This window comes from Mixophyes fleayi, chromosome 2 (assembly GCF_038048845.1).
Source record: "Mixophyes fleayi isolate aMixFle1 chromosome 2, aMixFle1.hap1, whole genome shotgun sequence".
Taxonomy (NCBI): Eukaryota; Metazoa; Chordata; class Amphibia; order Anura; family Limnodynastidae; genus Mixophyes; species Mixophyes fleayi.
In genome coordinates this window covers 274,490,389-274,509,160 of record NC_134403.1, presented here as the reverse complement: position 1 = coordinate 274,509,160, position 18,772 = coordinate 274,490,389, and the positions used below count along the sequence as shown (strand labels likewise).

Here is an 18,772-nt window from a genome sequence, read left to right as displayed (position 1 = left end):
ACTATGGTGCTTCATATATTGAGCTGTATAGGATTTCTTGCTTTCAAGGATGTTGCTGGTTTTGATCATCTGATTACACGCACACACCTGATAATATAGCACTGCCTTTCCTGTTGTTGTTTTGTTGTATATTAAGAGAAGACAGCTGCTGCTTTAAGTCTGGTGAGATATTTAATTGAGTGACGTAAAAGCTATCTATATGTTAAAAATACACATGAACGCTGACAGCTTTGCTTCAATTTGTGTCCCTTTTTGAAGTTTTATTAAAACTGTATACTTTGAATCACAGAAAAGACATGTATGTTAACGATGATATATGTTAGTTGTCAAAAAATAGGACAATGTTTCTCAATGACTGATACTAAAAAAAATAATATGAATAGTACATAAATACCCACAGAGATAATATATTATATTTTCTTTCCCCAAAATTGTTGCTGTAGATAACACAGGCCCTGCTGAGTATCGCTGCACAGGTTGTGTGTTTCTTTGAGCAGAGAGCATGACTCCCCCTGAGCTTGCAAGCAACAGAGTTAATGCATCATTACTAGCTGTGGTTCCTGGGTTGCAACCAGTTGACATATGGCTATAGGTTCATCTCTGAGCCAATCAAAACAAAGCTTCCTACTTAGCCCCTTGACAGGAGGGAGGCGGTGGACTAATGAAGTGGGTAGCACACGCTGAGCTTTTGATGAGTGGGTATTAGAGCTGGCTTTTTGCCACTCAAACCCAGCTCATCACAAACTGTCAGAGCTATTTAACCTGTTCAGTGCTTCAACTTCCACTTTCTTTGTACCTGACATTGCAGAATGACTGCAGATGTGACCCTATTGGGCTGTGTGTTCGATCATCTTTGACTGTACAAACAGGCCTCAAAATGATGAAAATGATCCTACTTTTGTGGCCAAATTGGACATTAATCATGCCACTTGGCGCTAGCACCTTGTGGCAGGATCATGTTTCCCAATGTACTATTAATTCAATGCTACAGCACTTATATTGTTTTTATTAAAAATACTCCTGGAGAATCACGAACAATTTAAATGATTAAAATTAATTCCCATGGAGACAGCATCAAATGTCCAAGGCATGATTGGTACTGTTATACATTAGTATTATATTTCTGTTAGTCTAGGAATCTGTGAGATACTTAAACTACATAGGCCTTAAGAAGCACTGTGGCATTTTGGAGCAACAGAGAAATTCATATAGATTATATTTGTTATATCTTTTGGTGTCTCTGGTCTGTGTCATCTGATTACAAAGTAGGAGGCATTGGAAAGTGGTAAATAGTCATATATAATACACAATACATAATACACTGTAGACTTTTGTTGTACCATTCAGGGTCATTGTAATAAGAAAGGAATTACCAGCCAGAACAGACTTGTTCAGTTTACAACCTATTTTCCAAAGCCCCAAAAATACAAAGGATTTTTTCTGTCACTTAACTTCCCTTGGAATTCTGATTCTGCACAGTATGTAATTTTACAACTGGGTACTGTCAATTAGCAAATCCAACTCACTGTATAAACATGTAGCACATCACTTACAGGCTAACGTCTGATAATCAAAGTTGTATTTACTGATATGGCTTACCCATGTGCTGTCTAGCAAGGAGAAACGTGTCCTAACCTGTCTTTTTCCTTGATACCCCTAGCATTCCCACTTCACTAAATTGTTTAGCAGTGCTCCTCTCAGTGACTTAGTAGGAGGCTATTGATGATTATGTCGTAATCTGTCTATGGAGTATTTAAATGTATTTAATTTATACAAAAGGCACATTGTCAGGGTCGGTGCCATATAAATACCTGCCAACAGTTTTGTTAGACAATCCAGATTTTTAGCAACAAAACTGACAGTGGCCTCATCTGACATTGGAGTGACTTGAGTGGATACCTTAAGTTGTCCACATTTTCCCATCATAAATTTTGTGCTGTGTCACAACGGTGCAGTGAAAGCAGCCTATTGGAAAATTGGCTACAGATACTAGCTGCTTTCTTTGGTTACAATGTGAGTAATCTGGACATACATTTTAGTGGAGTACAAATTGCAAAGACGTGTAATCTGAGGTATAGCAATGTGATTTTTCTAATATTTCATAGGCAAGCGCAGGGGGATTACAGTTGCCTGGAATGCCACACTAGGCCAAAATGACCACTGATGATATAAAGAAAAGCTACACCACTGTCCGTTCTAGATATGCACAAGGTGCTTGGAGAGATTCCTATCTGCAGGTCAGCGTGATTTGTGAGCATACATAAGTATAGTATCTTTAGAAAATGTTATATGATTATTTTGATGAAAAGCAACGCTGGAATCCCCCCTGACAAATCCTTAGCTTGTATCTGTACTTAAAACCTTCATGTATTTTTGTTTTTTTCTTTGTTAAACTCTCTTTTTACCATTATATGTTGGAATATTGGAATAACTCAGACTAGAGTGGGTTAAGCTGTCTAGCTGTGTCTTAATCGGGAGGGACAGGATAATGACAGTCAGCATTACTGTCATCTGGAAAGGCAAAGTATCAGTGTTCCAGAGAACAAATGGATGAAAATATACTTGAGCCCGATGAATTATCTACAAAATGGACTAATGTCAGCCATCGCAATCAGTGAGTGTGAACAACATTTATGTAGTTCAGCTTTAACCACTTGTTTGCCATGAAGCACTTCATTGCAGTAAATCGTTTCGTTCATAACTGCAACTCCCATCTATAGCTTCAGAATGTTTGTTTGCCTGAGCTAACCAGCTACAGCCACTGCCAGTAAAACTCTCTGCTTGTTCGCGTGCTAAAGACTAGGGAGCCTCATCCTTTAAATAAGAACACATTGCATTGTAGGAGCAGAACGATGATCCTTCTGACCTTCCAGTCATCTTAAAATCTCATTCTTTTAAAAAGCTTACAAAAGTTCACATAGAACCTCACAGAGGAATGTGGCAGGAATGTTCTTGTCTCTTTTATTACAGGACTAATAATGACATACACTATGCTTTACATCCTCTCAACCACCAATATTTCTTTGATACATTTAAAAGTGGGTTAAGCATAGATGCTCTTCAGTAAGCTGGTTTTGTGAGGCACAATTTTTTTTACTTCCTTCATCGACATAGAAACGACCTAACTGATGTATCCACATTGTTCCACATTGCAGTAAAGCATTGTGTGAACTCATGCAAGCTGGTGCTTGTATGTAATGCCATGTAACTGGTATAATATTTTGTAAGTACAGCTTATAGTGTTCTAGGAGATGTTAGTGTTAAGCAAATAATAGTAATAAATAGGATGATTATTAATATTTATTTATAAAGTGCTGACATATTATGTAGCGCTGTACACAGGGCCGGATTAACCCGAGGTCTAACTGGGCTATAGCCCAGGGGCCTCGGGCATCCAGGGGGCCCTTCAAACTCCTCAGCAGCATTATTGATCGGTCGGGGGCGGGGGCGCCCCCGGCCCGATCGATGCTGCTGAGTACTGTCAGTGCAGTCCTCCGTCCCGGCGCGCTGTAGTCTGCTTACTGAGGAGATCTCGCGAGAGTTCATGAACTCTCGCGAGATCTCCTCAGTAAGGAGCCTACAGCGCGCCGGGACGGAGGACTGCACTGACAGGTAAGTGCCTGGGGGGGTCCTCGCGGGGGGTGGGGGGGCGGCGGACGGCTCACATTGGGGGCCTCGCGGGGAATGGAGGGCCCCTTAGCCCAGGGGCCTCCATTCCCTTAATCCGGCCCTGGCTGTACATTAAGGGGATTGCGACACAAATAAATCACATAGAATGACATGAAACAGAAGGTTAAGCTAACCCTGCCCAAATGAGCTTACAGTCAAAGAGCTGTGTGGAACACATGATGTATAAGGTAGCAGAATAATGATTGTAGTTGCTAGTGGCTATTCCTAAGCGAAGGATAAGGGTAGGTAAGAGAAAACTAGAGGCAAGATTGTACTTACAACCTGGGCAAGACACCAGCCTATAGATGTAATGTTCAAGGGGCAACATAAAATGCATTTTTTAATTTCTTTGTCTAAAGATAAACAATTGGGAATGCAATGTGGTGCAGTAAAAAAGCATTTACATCAGCATTTCCACGTACTTTTGACTTGATAAGATAACAACTACCTGTTTTGTCACAGATGCATGTTTAAAGAAACACAGAGTAAATCATACCACCCAACCGTCCCAATTTAGGCAGGACAGTCCCGATTTGAGCGATCTGCCCCACCATCCCAATCGGGGCAGCTTTGTACAGCCTGTGGGAAAGTTGGGAAGTGTTTTGTTCACTTCTGCTCTGTATGGCGGGGGAGAGAATGGGGCAACTTAGTGCTTCAAAAGCACTAGGCATGCCCCCTGGGTGTGGCCATGCACCTATTGTGTTATGACCATGCCCCCATCATGATATCACCACGTGCGCTGTACTGCTCCCGCCTACCCAAATGTTGGGAGGTATGGTAAACACATTTGGAATTGCATCTAAATGCACATCAAGTGCATATTTAAGGCATACATAAACTCAATTTGATTTCTGTGTGTCCACATGCCACTTGTGTTTGGCTTGATAAGATAACAGGGAGCCTGAATAGACCTGACAACTGTCAGAAAGTAAGAAAACAAATAAAGGGTTAGCAATTAACTTTTCTTTTTGTCCTTAGTGTGCTGACCCCCATTTCATTATTATTTTCATATATCAGTATGTCTTTGGCGTGTGGGGGGAAACCCACACAAATGTGGGGAAAACATACAAACCCAGGAAATGCTAACCACTGAGACACTCTCTCTGTACCCATTTTACTGCTGAACTGTAATGTAATGTGTTCAACGGCATCAAATGTAGCTAAAATAGGCTTCAAAATAGGGATCATCGTTCCTTGTGGAGATTATTATTTTTATTATTATTATTTATTTATTTTTTATTTATAGGGCGCCACTAGGTATCCGTAGCGCCGTACAGGGACAGACAGAAACACGATACAAGGTGAGACAGCACGGTACAGTTAACAAAAAGCACAGTAACTCTGAAGCTCAATGTACAGCTAGATGAGAGGTGAGAGCCCCCAGTGGGGTAGAGAGAGGGGTAGAAGGGCAGGAGGACCTCGTGGAAGAGACAAGGAGCTGAAGAGCAGAGTTAAGGTGGTGGAGAACAGAAGGAGAGGAGGCCCTGCTCGAAGGAGCGTACAATCTAAGGGATATGATATGATGGTGATGATATGATGGTGTTTAGAGACTAACCTTTATTGCCATAAAGTGACAACTTAACACACAATAAAGCATTTAGACCATCTCCATAGGGTTTAATCTATTTATTTCAAATATGATTATCTTCCTTTTATGATCTTAAATACTTTGGTTTATGTGCACAGAATTTTACAAAAGCTTTATATTATGATGCACCTAGATGGAACAAATAGTTGAAATAAGTAGAAAGTTGAAACAAGCTGTAGGGCCCGGCAGATGAAGGGGCCCATAAGGCCCCATACAGGGGCCGGCTGGGCCGGGGGCAGGGGGCTATCGGTCCCCCGGGCCGCTCAGTCTGACACCCCCCCAGCCCCCGTGGATGCACGTTTTCCTTAATATTACCGGCGGCCACACCACAAAACATGCGATGCGGCCACGTCAGCGCACAGGCGGCCACATCACATGACACGCGATGTGCATCGTGTGTCATGTGATTTGGCCGTTTAAGCGCCCCCGCCGGGCTGAGATTTGCCAGAACGCACCTGGCCCCATATAGCAGCCACCTGTGCTGTTCCGGCCGGACCGTGACCCCATCTACCATCTCCTCTGAGTGCAGTATAGGAACCTTAATTAGCTCCCTGCTGTGTGTCTACCAACGCCTCAAGGCATTTGAAGCCCCAGAATACTGTCCACACATGCTGCCATTTTAGGTCTCCAAAACTAAATTTTGCTCAGAGGGAAACTGAATTCTGATGTTCCCTTCCTCTCTGAGCAGGTAGTACAGAGATGCACTCAGCAGAGGCAACGGGGTAAGTGACGGGTAGGTAGGGGAAGGTGTCTCTCCCTAGCATTTTTGTTATGCCCATGCCCTGTAGCTTTTTATATATCCACCAGCAAAATAAAATGTAATTTTTTGTGATTGTAGTGCTTTATCCGATGCACAAGCGTCACTATCTGAAAGGCACAAAACAGCCCACATATGCTCATCAACCAGAGCAAACAGTCAGGCCTTTACACAAGAAGTCGTATTGTTCTGTAAATCCATATAAAAACAAGCATGACACGCACAAATGCAGGTGCAAAGGCTTCTATGGGACCTATGCATTGCATTGTAGATTTGTGAATGAACCTTGTTTTATAGTTGTAGCCTATTTCAAGCTGGTTATTAGTAGACAACTGTGTAAAGCTTATATGGGATTTGTGGACTGTAACTAAGGAACACAGTCTTATTTGTCAGACTCTTGCAGTAAGTTAGCATTACAACTAGAGATGCTCACTGACCCCTGTGAAGTGGTTTTGGTTTTGGATCTGGATTAGCTTCGTGTTTTGGTTTCGCTTTTGCTTTTGGCCAAACCATCCTCGTGTGTTTTGCTTTTGGATCTGTATTTTTTGGAAAAATTGCTAAAATATGCTAAAATCACATAATTTTGCTTTTTTTTTTTTAGTTCCTACATTATTATTAACCTCACTAACACTAATTTCAAGTCATTTGCAGTCAATTTTGACCACCTCACAGGACACATTATTATTTTCATACACTTTTGGACAAATACTGCAGCGACCTGGCTGGATGGTAAGCGACAGAGCAATAACTCAAACACACGGCAGTTCCTAGCACATCTAGGACACATTGGCACACAGCAGTGCAGAAAAGAAAAGGGGTGCAAGATGGAATTGTCCTTGGACCTTCCCACCCACCCTTATGTTGGATCTTAAAAAGGACATGCACACTTTAACAAACCAAGTACTTCAGCCACAAAAGTGCCAATCCTTGTGGCTGAAGTGCTTGGTTTGTTTGGGCCCCCACAAAACAAGGTAACAATGGGCTTAAGTCACCTAAGGTAACAGTGCTGTTAATGAACTCTACTGTGGCAAGATGATGTTGTCATCATCCTCAGCCTCATCCTCATCCTCATCAGTGTGTACATCATCCTCACACATTATTAATTCATCACCGCTGGAATCCACTGTTACAGAAGTCTCAGTATTTTGAAGTAATTGACGGGAAAGGCAGTCCTCGTGGAACTTGAAGTTCATTTTTATGAACACCATCTTTTCCAAATTTTGTGGAAGTAGCCTTCTACGTCGATCGCTGACAAGGTTCCCGGCTGTGCTGAAAACTCTTTCCGAGTACACACTGGAGGGTGGGCAGCTTAGGCAGTGCAAAGTAAGTTGGTACATGGGTCTCCAAATTCCCTATTTTTCCTCCCAGTATGTAAAGGGCACTGTCTGATTTGTCTATTTCTATGACATCATGAAAATAATCCTCCACCATCCTTTGGATGTTGATAGTAGGATCAGGTGGAGTTACGGCAAAGGTTTCACATTTTTTGGTCAATTCTTTTAGACCAGACCAGATGTCAAAATTTGGTGCAGAGTCATCTGCATCATCCATGGGTCTCTTGGGAAAGTTAAGTTGTTTCCTAGCAGCAGTTGAGTGACAAACTGAAGGAGGAGACGCCTTCCAGTCACGTAACACTTGAGCTGTCATCTTGCTCACCAGGAGCTCCTTGCATCTCTTCAGATCTGGGTCAGATGGAAACAAAGAGAAGACATAGGTCTTAAACCGAGGATCAAGCACAGTCGCCAAAATGTAGTAGTTCAAAAAATGTAGTATATTTGTATTTCAGCAATGACAAATTGAGCAATGGAGCTCTTGTCTTTGGGTGTATATAACACCCTACACTTTTTGGTGCAAATTCAGAAAAAAAGCCTGCAAGGACTAGTATATTTGTATTTCAGCAATGACAAATTGAGCAATGGAACTCTTGGGTGTATATAACAAACTACACATTTTGGTGCAAATTCAGAAAAAAAGCCTACAAGGACTAGTATATTTGTATTTCAGCAATGACAATTAGCAATGGAGATTTCTTTAACACTGCTACCACCCTCCTCTTTCAATTCTGTAAGTTTGCCTGCCCAACTGCTCTACACTCTATCCTACTGCTTCTGTATCCCTCTCTCAAATGGCGCTGGATCGCCGTGGAGGGCAGTGTTTATAGATTTCAAAACTTGTGAGATTCGAAATCCGACGACCTCACAATGGAGTTTTGCCTCGTTTTGGAATCCAAAAAAGACCAAAAGGAGGCTTGGTACTCGCATCCCCTAAGTTCTGGTGTGTTCGGATTCCGAGGAACCGAGCCTGAGCATCTCTAACTACAGCACACAGTAAACTATTTTCATGTATATGAATACTTGATAAGATGTGATATTACATATACAATAGGCATGAAAACATTTGACTCGTTAAGTAATGTAAGCTGCACAGTGCAACCTATTGTTTCTCCTTGCGGCCCTGTCGATAACTCAGTATTATAAATGGGTTAATTCATCCTATGCTGTGTGCCTCTTTGTGTGTGAATAAAGAAACTCAGGGGGAAGGGAGTCCGAAATTTATTAAACCTTCACATTAAGCCAGAGCCAGCTATTTTGCTGGAAAGGCTACTATAGTAAAACCACAGGCAGCTGTCATGGTGTATTGATCGTCAGGCAACCTCTCATCTGAGGTTGGAAACCTGATATCACAAGTTGGCCAAGGAGAGTGACAGGAAGGAAGGAATGAGAGTGCGAGACAGATACTGCAGAAATATTATACATTAGAAGGGCTGCTAACAAAGCAGTTATATGATAGCTCTGCCCAATTGTAGAACACTTGCAGTCTCTTCATCTGTCCTACATAATTTCTTCACTCCAGAAAAGACTGTTAATAAGACACAGAAAAATTAAATACTTATTGTAATACTCAGACATGTCACTCTGATAGATGGGTATTGTATTCTCCCATCTGTTTTATAATGCTTATGATGAATGAAAAAGTGCTTGGTACTGTGCTGTACAGTAGCCCAAAATCATAAATACTGGAACTGCTCTGCTCCCATTGTATATTCTTTAAAAAGGTGTCATATAAATAAACTATTTAAGAAGATTAAAATTTAGTCTGCTTCAGCACAAATTGCTGCTAAGAGGGAATTTTACGTATTTTTATATTTATTTAATTTTTTATTGATTACAGTTAGTAAAGCTATTTTATAAAAGTACAGAGCAAATGGTGTTTTGTGACTACTTTTGCGCAAATCCACTTTTTTTTACAGGGAAGCGCATGGATTTGTCAGCCAACATGGCTGACATATAGTTTGCATAATCTGATTATAGGCGTACACTCTTTGCTGAATGCAGATTAAGTTCATGAGCGCGTCTACCTTTTTTCCCCAAAGAAAAATTAGATTTACAAGAAAATTTAAATGTGATAAAGAAGTGGAAATATGAATTTAGGAGGACATCCCCAGATTACTTGGAGGGTACACATGCCTTTTCTCCTTGCAAATGGATCTCTGATATGCGGGAGATTGTGTTTCCTATACTGTAGATAGGAAACACTTTGCACTTTCTATTTCCGGGAAAGGGCATTTTTTGACCAATGTATACAAATATAGTTATAGGGAGTGTAGTACACCTAGACATTACCATGGGTGAATGGGTGACATACTTAGACCTAACCAGTAAAAATCTTTTCATGGGAACTATTTGAGAATATTGGCAACTAAGTTAGGGTACAACTATCCCAACTGTAAAAAGGTTATTTTCATACTGATACAAAATAAATTAACATTTCCAGTATACATTCCTAATCAATTTGTGAATTCACACAGACACGCATAAGTTTGCCTCTCTCCTAAGCTGAGTTAAACTGTATGTGACCCTAGTCTTTTGCAGTTTGAGGAATACCATTATAGTCACGCAGACTCAGTAGTTTAATCCTCAACGAGCAGTTTGTATTTTTATTATCATTATTATTTTATCTGTCCCTATGTAACTAGAACTCTTCTGCTCCTCTCCACAGCTGTCAATGAGAGACGTTGGAGAAGATTTGCAGGAGCAGATGAACTGTATGATGGGAGCACTCCAGGAACTGAAACTTCTCCAGGTCCAGACGGCTCTTGAGCAGCTGGAAATTTCAGGGGAGCAAAACCAACTCCAAAATATCAGAGCAAATCACTTTTGCCGTAATGTAAGAGAGGCTCCTGAGGTCAGGCAGGAGTCCAGAGAACAGACTGAGAAGCCATGGGCAGGTGGGAGAAGTCTAGACAACAGCTCGTTGGCTGGCAGCCGAGGGTCATGTGCTGCAAGCTCACTTAGCCCTGTCTCCATGCCAGGCCCAAAACAAGGTCATCAGGTATTGTCAGCTAGCGGAAGAAAGATGGAAAATAGACATACGCCCTCTTCCCCCATCTTATCTCCAGTGGAGAGTTGGCCAATGTATGAACCACACTTCACATCTTCTAACTTTCAGAGCCAGCATCCTAAGGAAGTTACCAATGTTCATTCTGATCAAGAACAATGTACTGACGAGTTTGTATGTGATGAAGCAAATGATTGGACCTCTTCTCTTATGTCCCAGAGCCGAAATCGACAGCCACTTGTCTTGGGTGACAACATCTTTGCAGACCTCGTTGGAAACTGGTTAGATTTGCCTGAGATGGAAAAGAAAGGAGAGAAGTCTGAAAACATTTTAGCTGTTAGCAGATCTCAAGAAATCTACAAAAAGTTATCCCTGACAGCCAACTTTTTCAAAAAGTTCCTAAGAAGTGTACGTCCTGACAGAGATAAGCTTCTAAAGGAGAAGCCTGGGTGGCTACATTTTGAAGATCAAAAACCTCAAATATCCAAGAGGAGCAAGAAGACAAGTAAACAAAAAAGTGTATTCTACTTTCCATCACAAGTTGAAATCAAAGGCAAAGTTGAAAAACCAGGCAAATGTAATGGCAAAAATATTGAAATGCCTAAAATGTATGCCAAGAAAGAGCAGAAACAAGGAGATCCTATGCACATAGGGTTTGATATGAACACAGTGGTCTGGGTTTAAAACAGAGGAATGTAGGATTCATCTACTGATGTTTGTGGAGGTGATAAAATAGCACATGAATGCTGAATATATATTGATAATGGGCATTCTAATAATGTTGTGGGTTTTTGATTTGTAGTCAGCTGAGCTGAATTCTGATAAAGGCAAAATATATTTGTCTTCATGTAATTTTTTTTAATTCTGTGGTATACAATACTTTTTCGTGTATGTTTTATATATTGCAGCAAATGCTGGTAGATAGGTAGAGATCCAAGCTGGCTCTTGGCACTTAAAAATACTATTTTCTTTCTACGGATTATAAATGCACACTTTGACCTGCTACAAATTGTTTCCGACAATCTGCCTAGAATGGGCTTGCACGTTTCTGCGTGGACTGCAGAAAGGTCAGGAGTTCAGGTAATTATGCACCTTGACAATTTATTTAGTGCAATTATAGAACAATGCAAATTACCTGTTATTTAGACTAATCTCAAACTTCAGGCATAGCAAAATGAGCCATCAAGATTAAGCCGTCTTAAAATCTTGTAACTCCAGGATCTTTAACTGTGCTGGGATCGTCTTACATATACATAACATTTTTAAAGACAATCTATTTTTATAGAATATGGATAAAAGGTTGAAGAAAGACACCACGTTTTACAATACTAAAAGCTGAAGAAAGTCTTGTTAATACTTATTGCTGACCGGACTGGTCTTTCCAGCAATTACCTTAAGCCATTTTATATTATGTTATCATGTTTTCATCTCCAGAGATAATTTGAAAGCCTGAATATATCAGTGAACAACTAAACTGGATAGATAAAATTATAGACTGAACTATACTATTGATTGATTATCACAACAGTTGTTCTTTATTATGGATAATGAGAAGAGATCATTGTATACAAGGAGAAGTACGTTTGTTATTTTGTTGAATTACAAAATTTTCAGGCCAGGACAACCTGTGGATCTCCAGGTGAATTACATGTCCCACTCCCAGCACAAGCAGCCAGATATCTGCTGGCAAAGCATGCTGGGGCTTGTAGTTTTACAACACCTGAACAGCCTCAGGTTATCCAGGCATGTAATAGATCAGTGATGGCTAACCTATGACACTCCAGGTGTATGTGAAACTACAAGCCCCAGCATGCTTTGCCAGTAGATAACTAGCTGATAGCTGGCAGAGCATGCTGGGACTTGTAGTTTCACAACACCTGGAGTGTAAAAGGTTAGCCCTCACTGTAATAGATTATAGTTGCACTCAGTTGGAAACAACAGAAGTGCTTCAGAAACAACATGGTAGGTTGTTTAAATGTCAACTATTTAAGCATATTTCATGTATATGATGAGTGTGAATTTCACATTTTTACAGGTCTATTATTTAGAGGGATAAAAAAGTTTGCAGTTTATGTGATTATGTTGAATGTTTTATGATGAGTGTGTTATATGGAAACCATTACAAGAAATGTATTTTGTTAGTCTTTGCCGAATGCAGGTACACAATGTAGATTTCAAAATCCTGGTCAGATTCCATTGCCAGAAAACTGGACTGTCATATTTTGTGTTTTTCCTTTGACATCAAAATGGCTGTTACATGGCTGCTACAATTCTGTGATTTCATAATATGTCCTTATTTTAATAAATAGAGATTTTATAACGGTAAACCCTAGTAAATCTAGTAATAAAGGTGTTTTCAAGTATAAAATATAGTCTATTTCATGTAGAACACATTTTATACTGTGAACACATCTTAATGTACCAAAATGATTGATCTGTTTTTGGCATTAGAGAGAAATATAATCACTTTCCATCCAATGACCATTTTGTTTCAGATCCAGAATTTTTGCCAATTTAGTCATGTGGCTAAATGGGTTACCCGTGGAAACACTAAACAAACATGGCACACAAACTTCTTATTTGCCCTGTGCTGTAGGCTCCCTGGAAGGGAATCAAGGCCCTCTATAATTTTGCTATTATCTAAATTATGTCAAATCTGTATTCAGCCATCTTTGATTCTGATGTTCCCTACTTTATTACTTAAGCATCCAGTAGTTTATTAAGGATATATTTAGATGGACAAAAATGGAACTTTAGTTTATGTAATGAATCAAAATATGTATATGGTGAAAAAGTCATTTTTACTTTTAAAAAAAAAATCACTTTTGCTGTCAAATAGATATTTTAATCAGTGTTATAATCCATCATCATTTAATTTGAATTGTTAGAGTGTTGTATTTAGATGAGAGTTTGAAATAGGTTGTTAAGCTGTAAAGAGAAGTGTGTTTCTGTAATATACAGAAATAGTTGTGTTAAATTCAACTGTGAACATGTCTTGCTTGTTATGGTAGCGCCTGATATTTGCATTAAAACCTGAGGAAAAAATTGAACTTATACATGTCTAAAGTCCAACTGTATGTTAGCCATTTATTCTGTGAACATGTACAATAGCTTTTGGTGTAGAAAACTATTTTGATTGAGATGTTCATGAAGGCAACAACAAATATATGAAATAAAAATAATTTGTTTTAGACTTTAGGGGGAGCCCGACAAACATCACTGTTTTCCATATTTGGAAATGTCATAGCTCTTAAGGTGGCCACACACAGCCAATACTGCCCCTCAACTCGAGAGATATGGTCATCGTTCATTTTTGTAAAATTCAATGAGATTTGGCAATTTTTCATTCAGGTTGAGTGGCCAGAACAACTGAATAGGAGGAAATAAACTTTTGTGTATAGGTCTTTTTACTGGATAAATCAAGCCTAATAATGTATGAGGGAGAATTTTAAAAAAAAAAGCTATGGCACTTTCTTAGCTATTGAGGGTGCTGAGGTTACAAAATGTAGTTAATATAACTCCCTTATTGGGGAATGTTGTTCTTGAAGATAACAAAGACAGAAGAACTATACACTGCCATTACGTAGTGCCCAATTGCTGCATTTGGCAGTAACAAAGAGAAGTGGATGAACCAGAGCTAAACCACTCATAATTCATTAATGACAAATCAATACAAAATTGATCTTCCCAGACCATGTACTTGATGCTCCAAGCCAGAGGTCAGAGTTTGCGAAGTCCCCAGTCAAATTGGCTACATCGTTTTTCTCAAGGGAAGTCTGGAGGTAATACAAAAAGTGGAATTGTTGGAATGTTTCCAGAGCCCTGGATAGCCAATCACAGCCTTCCCTCTGATTCAGTCCTGTTTGTTTCCTGCAGCTATCAAATCATAATTCTCTTTTCCATTTTCTTTTTGAAATCACATATTTTCTGTTGGATTAGTCAGCAAAACAGCAAGCCAGGAGTTAATTGTTAGTTAGCTAATGAATAATAAGTACAACAGTATAAATAAACACAAACAATGTAAAAACAAAAAACTCCTTGTATACATGGTGCATTTATTTGTATCTTTGAATTAACATGATCAAGTCTAAAATCTCAATCTTTGTTACTTCGTGACTGCCATGTGATTGCTTCCAAACTGGACAGTGATTAATTGTTTATGTAAGATAATGGCAGCATCCAGTTAGCGAATTGGAGGTGCCCTGATAGTCTGACAGTTCAACATACCTTTGTACATATCAAATTATGTTTACATTTAGTTCATTTTTAACCATTGCTTATGACTTTTACATCATGTAGTGGTTTTCACGCCAGCTCTTGTGTGGTTTCAGCAATGACTTCAGGATCTTACGGTGACAAGTATTCCATACACACTTTGCATTGGAATGAAGGTGTAAATACTTCAACTGCAACTTTGAGCTAAAAATACCATCAAAACCACAGATCCTCAGTTAAATATAAACTGCTAATTAACTAGCACAAGCTGTGCTTATGGGATATGGAAAATAGTTTAATAACCACTCCTGAGTGATCAGGAAGGCACATGTCTTTTTTCCGTATAGCTTCTGATCTGACCTCCTCGTTAATCCTAATTTCCAAGTAGGCATGCAAGGTCTTTGCCTCAAGCTTAGTGTTCATCCAGCACATCTGGGAGTAAGAGTTATGACATCATCTGTGTGCCTAGGGGGACATTCCAGTTCTAAAAGCATTGTTCAGTACGCAAGGTATTCTGTTTCTATCACAGAACACATCAATGTACGGCATATATGTAATGTATTTTGGTATGAGTGGACCAAGGGGATTAGTGTCACAATTGCTTAAAAATGTAAAAATTACGGAAGATAAAAGAGCACCTAGATGAGACCCAGAAATTCTGTGACGCTCTCTTTAGAACACATTGCTCCTTTCAGTTCTGCATTTTATATGTGTAGTTAAGTGCAACCTAAATGCCTGTCGTATGGTGTATACATCAGCAGTACATCTTTTACCGTGTAATTAAGTTATTCTTTCTGACCAGTTTGTCCCGGCAGGAACATTCACCTAATTTTCAGAAGTTTGTACAAACATTTCTACACTGTGGGGTCAAAAGCAAATATTCCAGTCTGTCAATGCTGATTTTTTTTTTTTATTGAGTATTGTGAAAAAATAAAACTTTGTTTGCAAATATGTCTGTTATGTGTGATTTTTTTTTTATTTTTGCTCCCATATGTGACAAACTATTCAGTAGGTTGCTAGTAAGAGCTACCTGACCATTTTTATATGCATTGGAGAAAAAGATTTTATGCGTTGGAAAAAAACAAATGTATATCTATTTGTTCTGCAGTATTTGCTAAAAATTGATTGATCATAATATTTTGAAGTAGTCTATTAGGTTTGTAGCTATACTCTGGTCGCTTAGTGATTGCAAATACTTAGAATTATATTAAGGTTCACTAAATTGCTGTTCCAAGTCCAGGGGGTAGATGTATCAAGTTCCGATTTCTGCAAATCACCGGAAATCGGCGACTTTGCAGGGGAAATTTAAAGTGGCGATGGCTTGTAAGGGCAACAAGAGATCGGAACTTGATACATTTACCCCTACATGTAATATATCAGTTTGGTTATACTTATTGAATATGAAATGAAATTTTACATGCATTGGTTATATAACACTGGTTTGTTCACTATATTCATAATACACACAAAAGCCTAAATATAGAAATCAAAGTATCTAAATGCTCTCTATATATATATATATATATATATATATATATATATATATATATATATATATATATATATCAAATAAATTAATATAACACTAAAATGCTGATTCTTCAGCTAGATGTTTCAATTTTTGAGCTTACTATGGTATCTAGTCTGATTACTCCAACACAGGGAATAGTATGCCCACTCACCAGCAGAGTCTATCCTTTCAAAGAAGACTCTAATGAGATGGAGGGAGAAGAGACAATTCTCTGTGACAACCGTTTGACTGTGAAAAAGGGACATCATGCACATTAAAGGAAAGTCTTCCGTCTGACACAAAATAGGATTATGTCTCTGAGGATTACTCACTCAGTACCACACAGCAGCTTCATGACAGGAATGAAGATGCAATTAACTCTATGAATGTCAATGATGGGCAAAGACACATGTAGACCCGCAATAGGCGATTTTTGTGTGATGTTGCAGGCTCGCATATCGTGAAAGTCAATTTAAATATAGTTAAGTTTATTACTGGTACGTCATTTCCGAAATTTGAACAGCGTAAAAAGTGTTAAAAAATGTGGAAGCAGGTGTTATCTGGGTGAGTGCTTTCACCTTGTATCATCTCCAGTGTCTCTTGTAAAGCTGACAAAAGTTAATACTTTGGCCATGTTGCAGTCCAAGTTTAACCAACTGAAAACACATGGTAGTTTTTTTTTTACAGCTGTTGACTAGGCTGATTTTCCCACAAGCTTGAAATATCATCCCTAAGGAATTTCTAATTCCTACATATTCAGCTCGTCAACACAAGCTTTCATGGGGGCTGTTTGGAACATACTACAGATGTTAAAGACACTAAAGGGCTAGATTTACTAAACTGCGGGTTTGAAAAAGTGGGGATGTTGCCTATAGCAACCAATCAGATTCTAGTTATCATTTATTTAGTGCATTCTACAAAATGACAGCTAGAACCTGATTGTTTGCTATAGGCAACATCCCCACTTTTTCAAACCCACAGTTTAGTAAATCTAGCTCTAAGAGTCATTTATAAAAGTGGGCATATTGGGAACTTAAAGTGGCCCTGAAATATCAAAAAAATTGACAGGTGGGGCCAACACAAAAGTAGGTGGGTTTAGTATACTGTTTGCGCTAGCCACACAATGGCAGGCAGAGCTATTGGAAGACATAATGATAGACAGTGGTGGGTGGAGCCTGTTACAGTAGGTGGAATTAGCACAAGTAGGCACTGAAATGATATTAGATGAATCTGAGAAATCCTTTCACTTGCATGAAGCCTGGTCGCCATTAGATAGAGCATTCTTACTGGAGTCTTACCCACAATCAGGTTTCCATTCCATGGGAGAACTAAGGCCTACAGGAGTTTGAGGTGAGGGCCACACGCTTATCAACTGAGGTAGTTCCGCTATTACTTGTATCATCTGTCATCTAAGAGCCTGCCCAATGAAGCCCAAATGAACCAGAAGAGCAGAGTGGGGGCAGCATGAGGAAAGAAAACATCACCATGTCCCACACGGTAGCTTTTAAAGATAAAAGCACATACTTTTAAACATAACTGTGATTAGCTGCCTGCAAACACTAGCATCAACAATTTGATAAATGCTTTATTTTGTAGTATATGTGGAGTACTTTATAGTTCAGCGGAGGAAGACATTAAGTGTGTTCTAAGAAATGTGTCACGTCACTATAGGGCTTATTTAACATCCTGTACTGTCCACACAAGCTGCTGCAACCTAGTGCAGCTTAACAAATGAAAGCAAGACGTGTGCACACAGTCAGTGGTTAAAGTGTTGATGTATATGGTGATATGCCATACCACCACTGCTCCTACTGCCTACGTTGTAACACTATAAAGTTCCATTCACTTACATTCCCATTACATTTTCCCTACCCCCACTTCTAAATTTCCACTTCGACCACTGCCTATATCCTTTATCCTATCCGAGGACCAAGCCCAGCTCGGTACTCTCCCGCCCGATCGGATTCGAAATCGAGGCAAAACGTCATTGTGACTTATTCGTATTTCTGAGCTCGGTTCTCGCGAGATTTGAAAAGCATAAATACCAGCCTCCACAGCAATCCATAGCCATTTGACAGAGGGAGAAAGCAGGGTTAGGTCACACTAGCTATATCAGTGCAGGGACAGAGCAGTAATTGGACACATTATTGTTTCTATTCAATACCATTCTAATCTTAATACCAGTTGTTACAGCAGTAAGAGGAGGATAGAGGAGGGTTTTTGTTCAGTTTCTGGCACTCCAAGTGCTTTTGGGGTGTTCCCCATTATTTCGCTTTAATTTTTCCGGCTGTCAAAAGTCCTATTTGTCAGCAGTCTAAAAAAATAATATTTAGCACTCCAAGTGATTTTGGGGTGTTCCCCATTTTTTTGCATTCATTTTTCTGGCTATCAAAAGTCCTATTTGTCAACAGTCTAAAAAAATAATATTTAGCACTCCAAGTGGTTTTGGGGTGTTCTCCATTCTTTTGCATTAATTTTTCTGGCTGTCAAAAGTCATATTTGTCAGCAGTCTAAAAAACAATTTTTAGCACTCCAAGTGCTTTTGGGGTGTCCCATATTGCCCAGTGTTTTACTGTAATTTTTCTGGCTGTCAAAAGTCATATTTGTCAGCAGTATAAAAAACAATTGGTAGCACTACAAGTGCTTTGGCCTCATTATAATGGATTCAAAGCAGTCCACATATGAGCAGAATCAG

The 18,772-nt window shown here is 39.3% G+C and overlaps 1 protein-coding gene across 2 annotated transcripts in view; it reads left to right on the top strand.

Annotated features, from left to right (window-relative positions):
- INKA2 (inka box actin regulator 2) overlaps positions 1–15,486 on the top strand; it is a 29,989-nt gene extending 14,503 nt beyond the window's left edge. The window contains exons 1-2 of one of the 2 annotated variants that reach the window (XM_075196244.1): positions 2,529–2,614; positions 10,014–15,486. In XM_075196244.1, coding sequence (XP_075052345.1) covers positions 10,020–11,036 — 1,017 coding nt within the window. In that variant the 5' untranslated portion in view covers positions 2,529–2,614; positions 10,014–10,019 and the 3' untranslated portion in view covers positions 11,037–15,486. Of the gene's footprint in view, positions 1–2,528; positions 2,615–10,013 lie in introns of those variants that run through there. The other variant, XM_075196243.1, reaches the window with a different exon arrangement.
- The last annotated feature ends 3,286 nt before the right edge of the window (positions 15,487–18,772 follow it).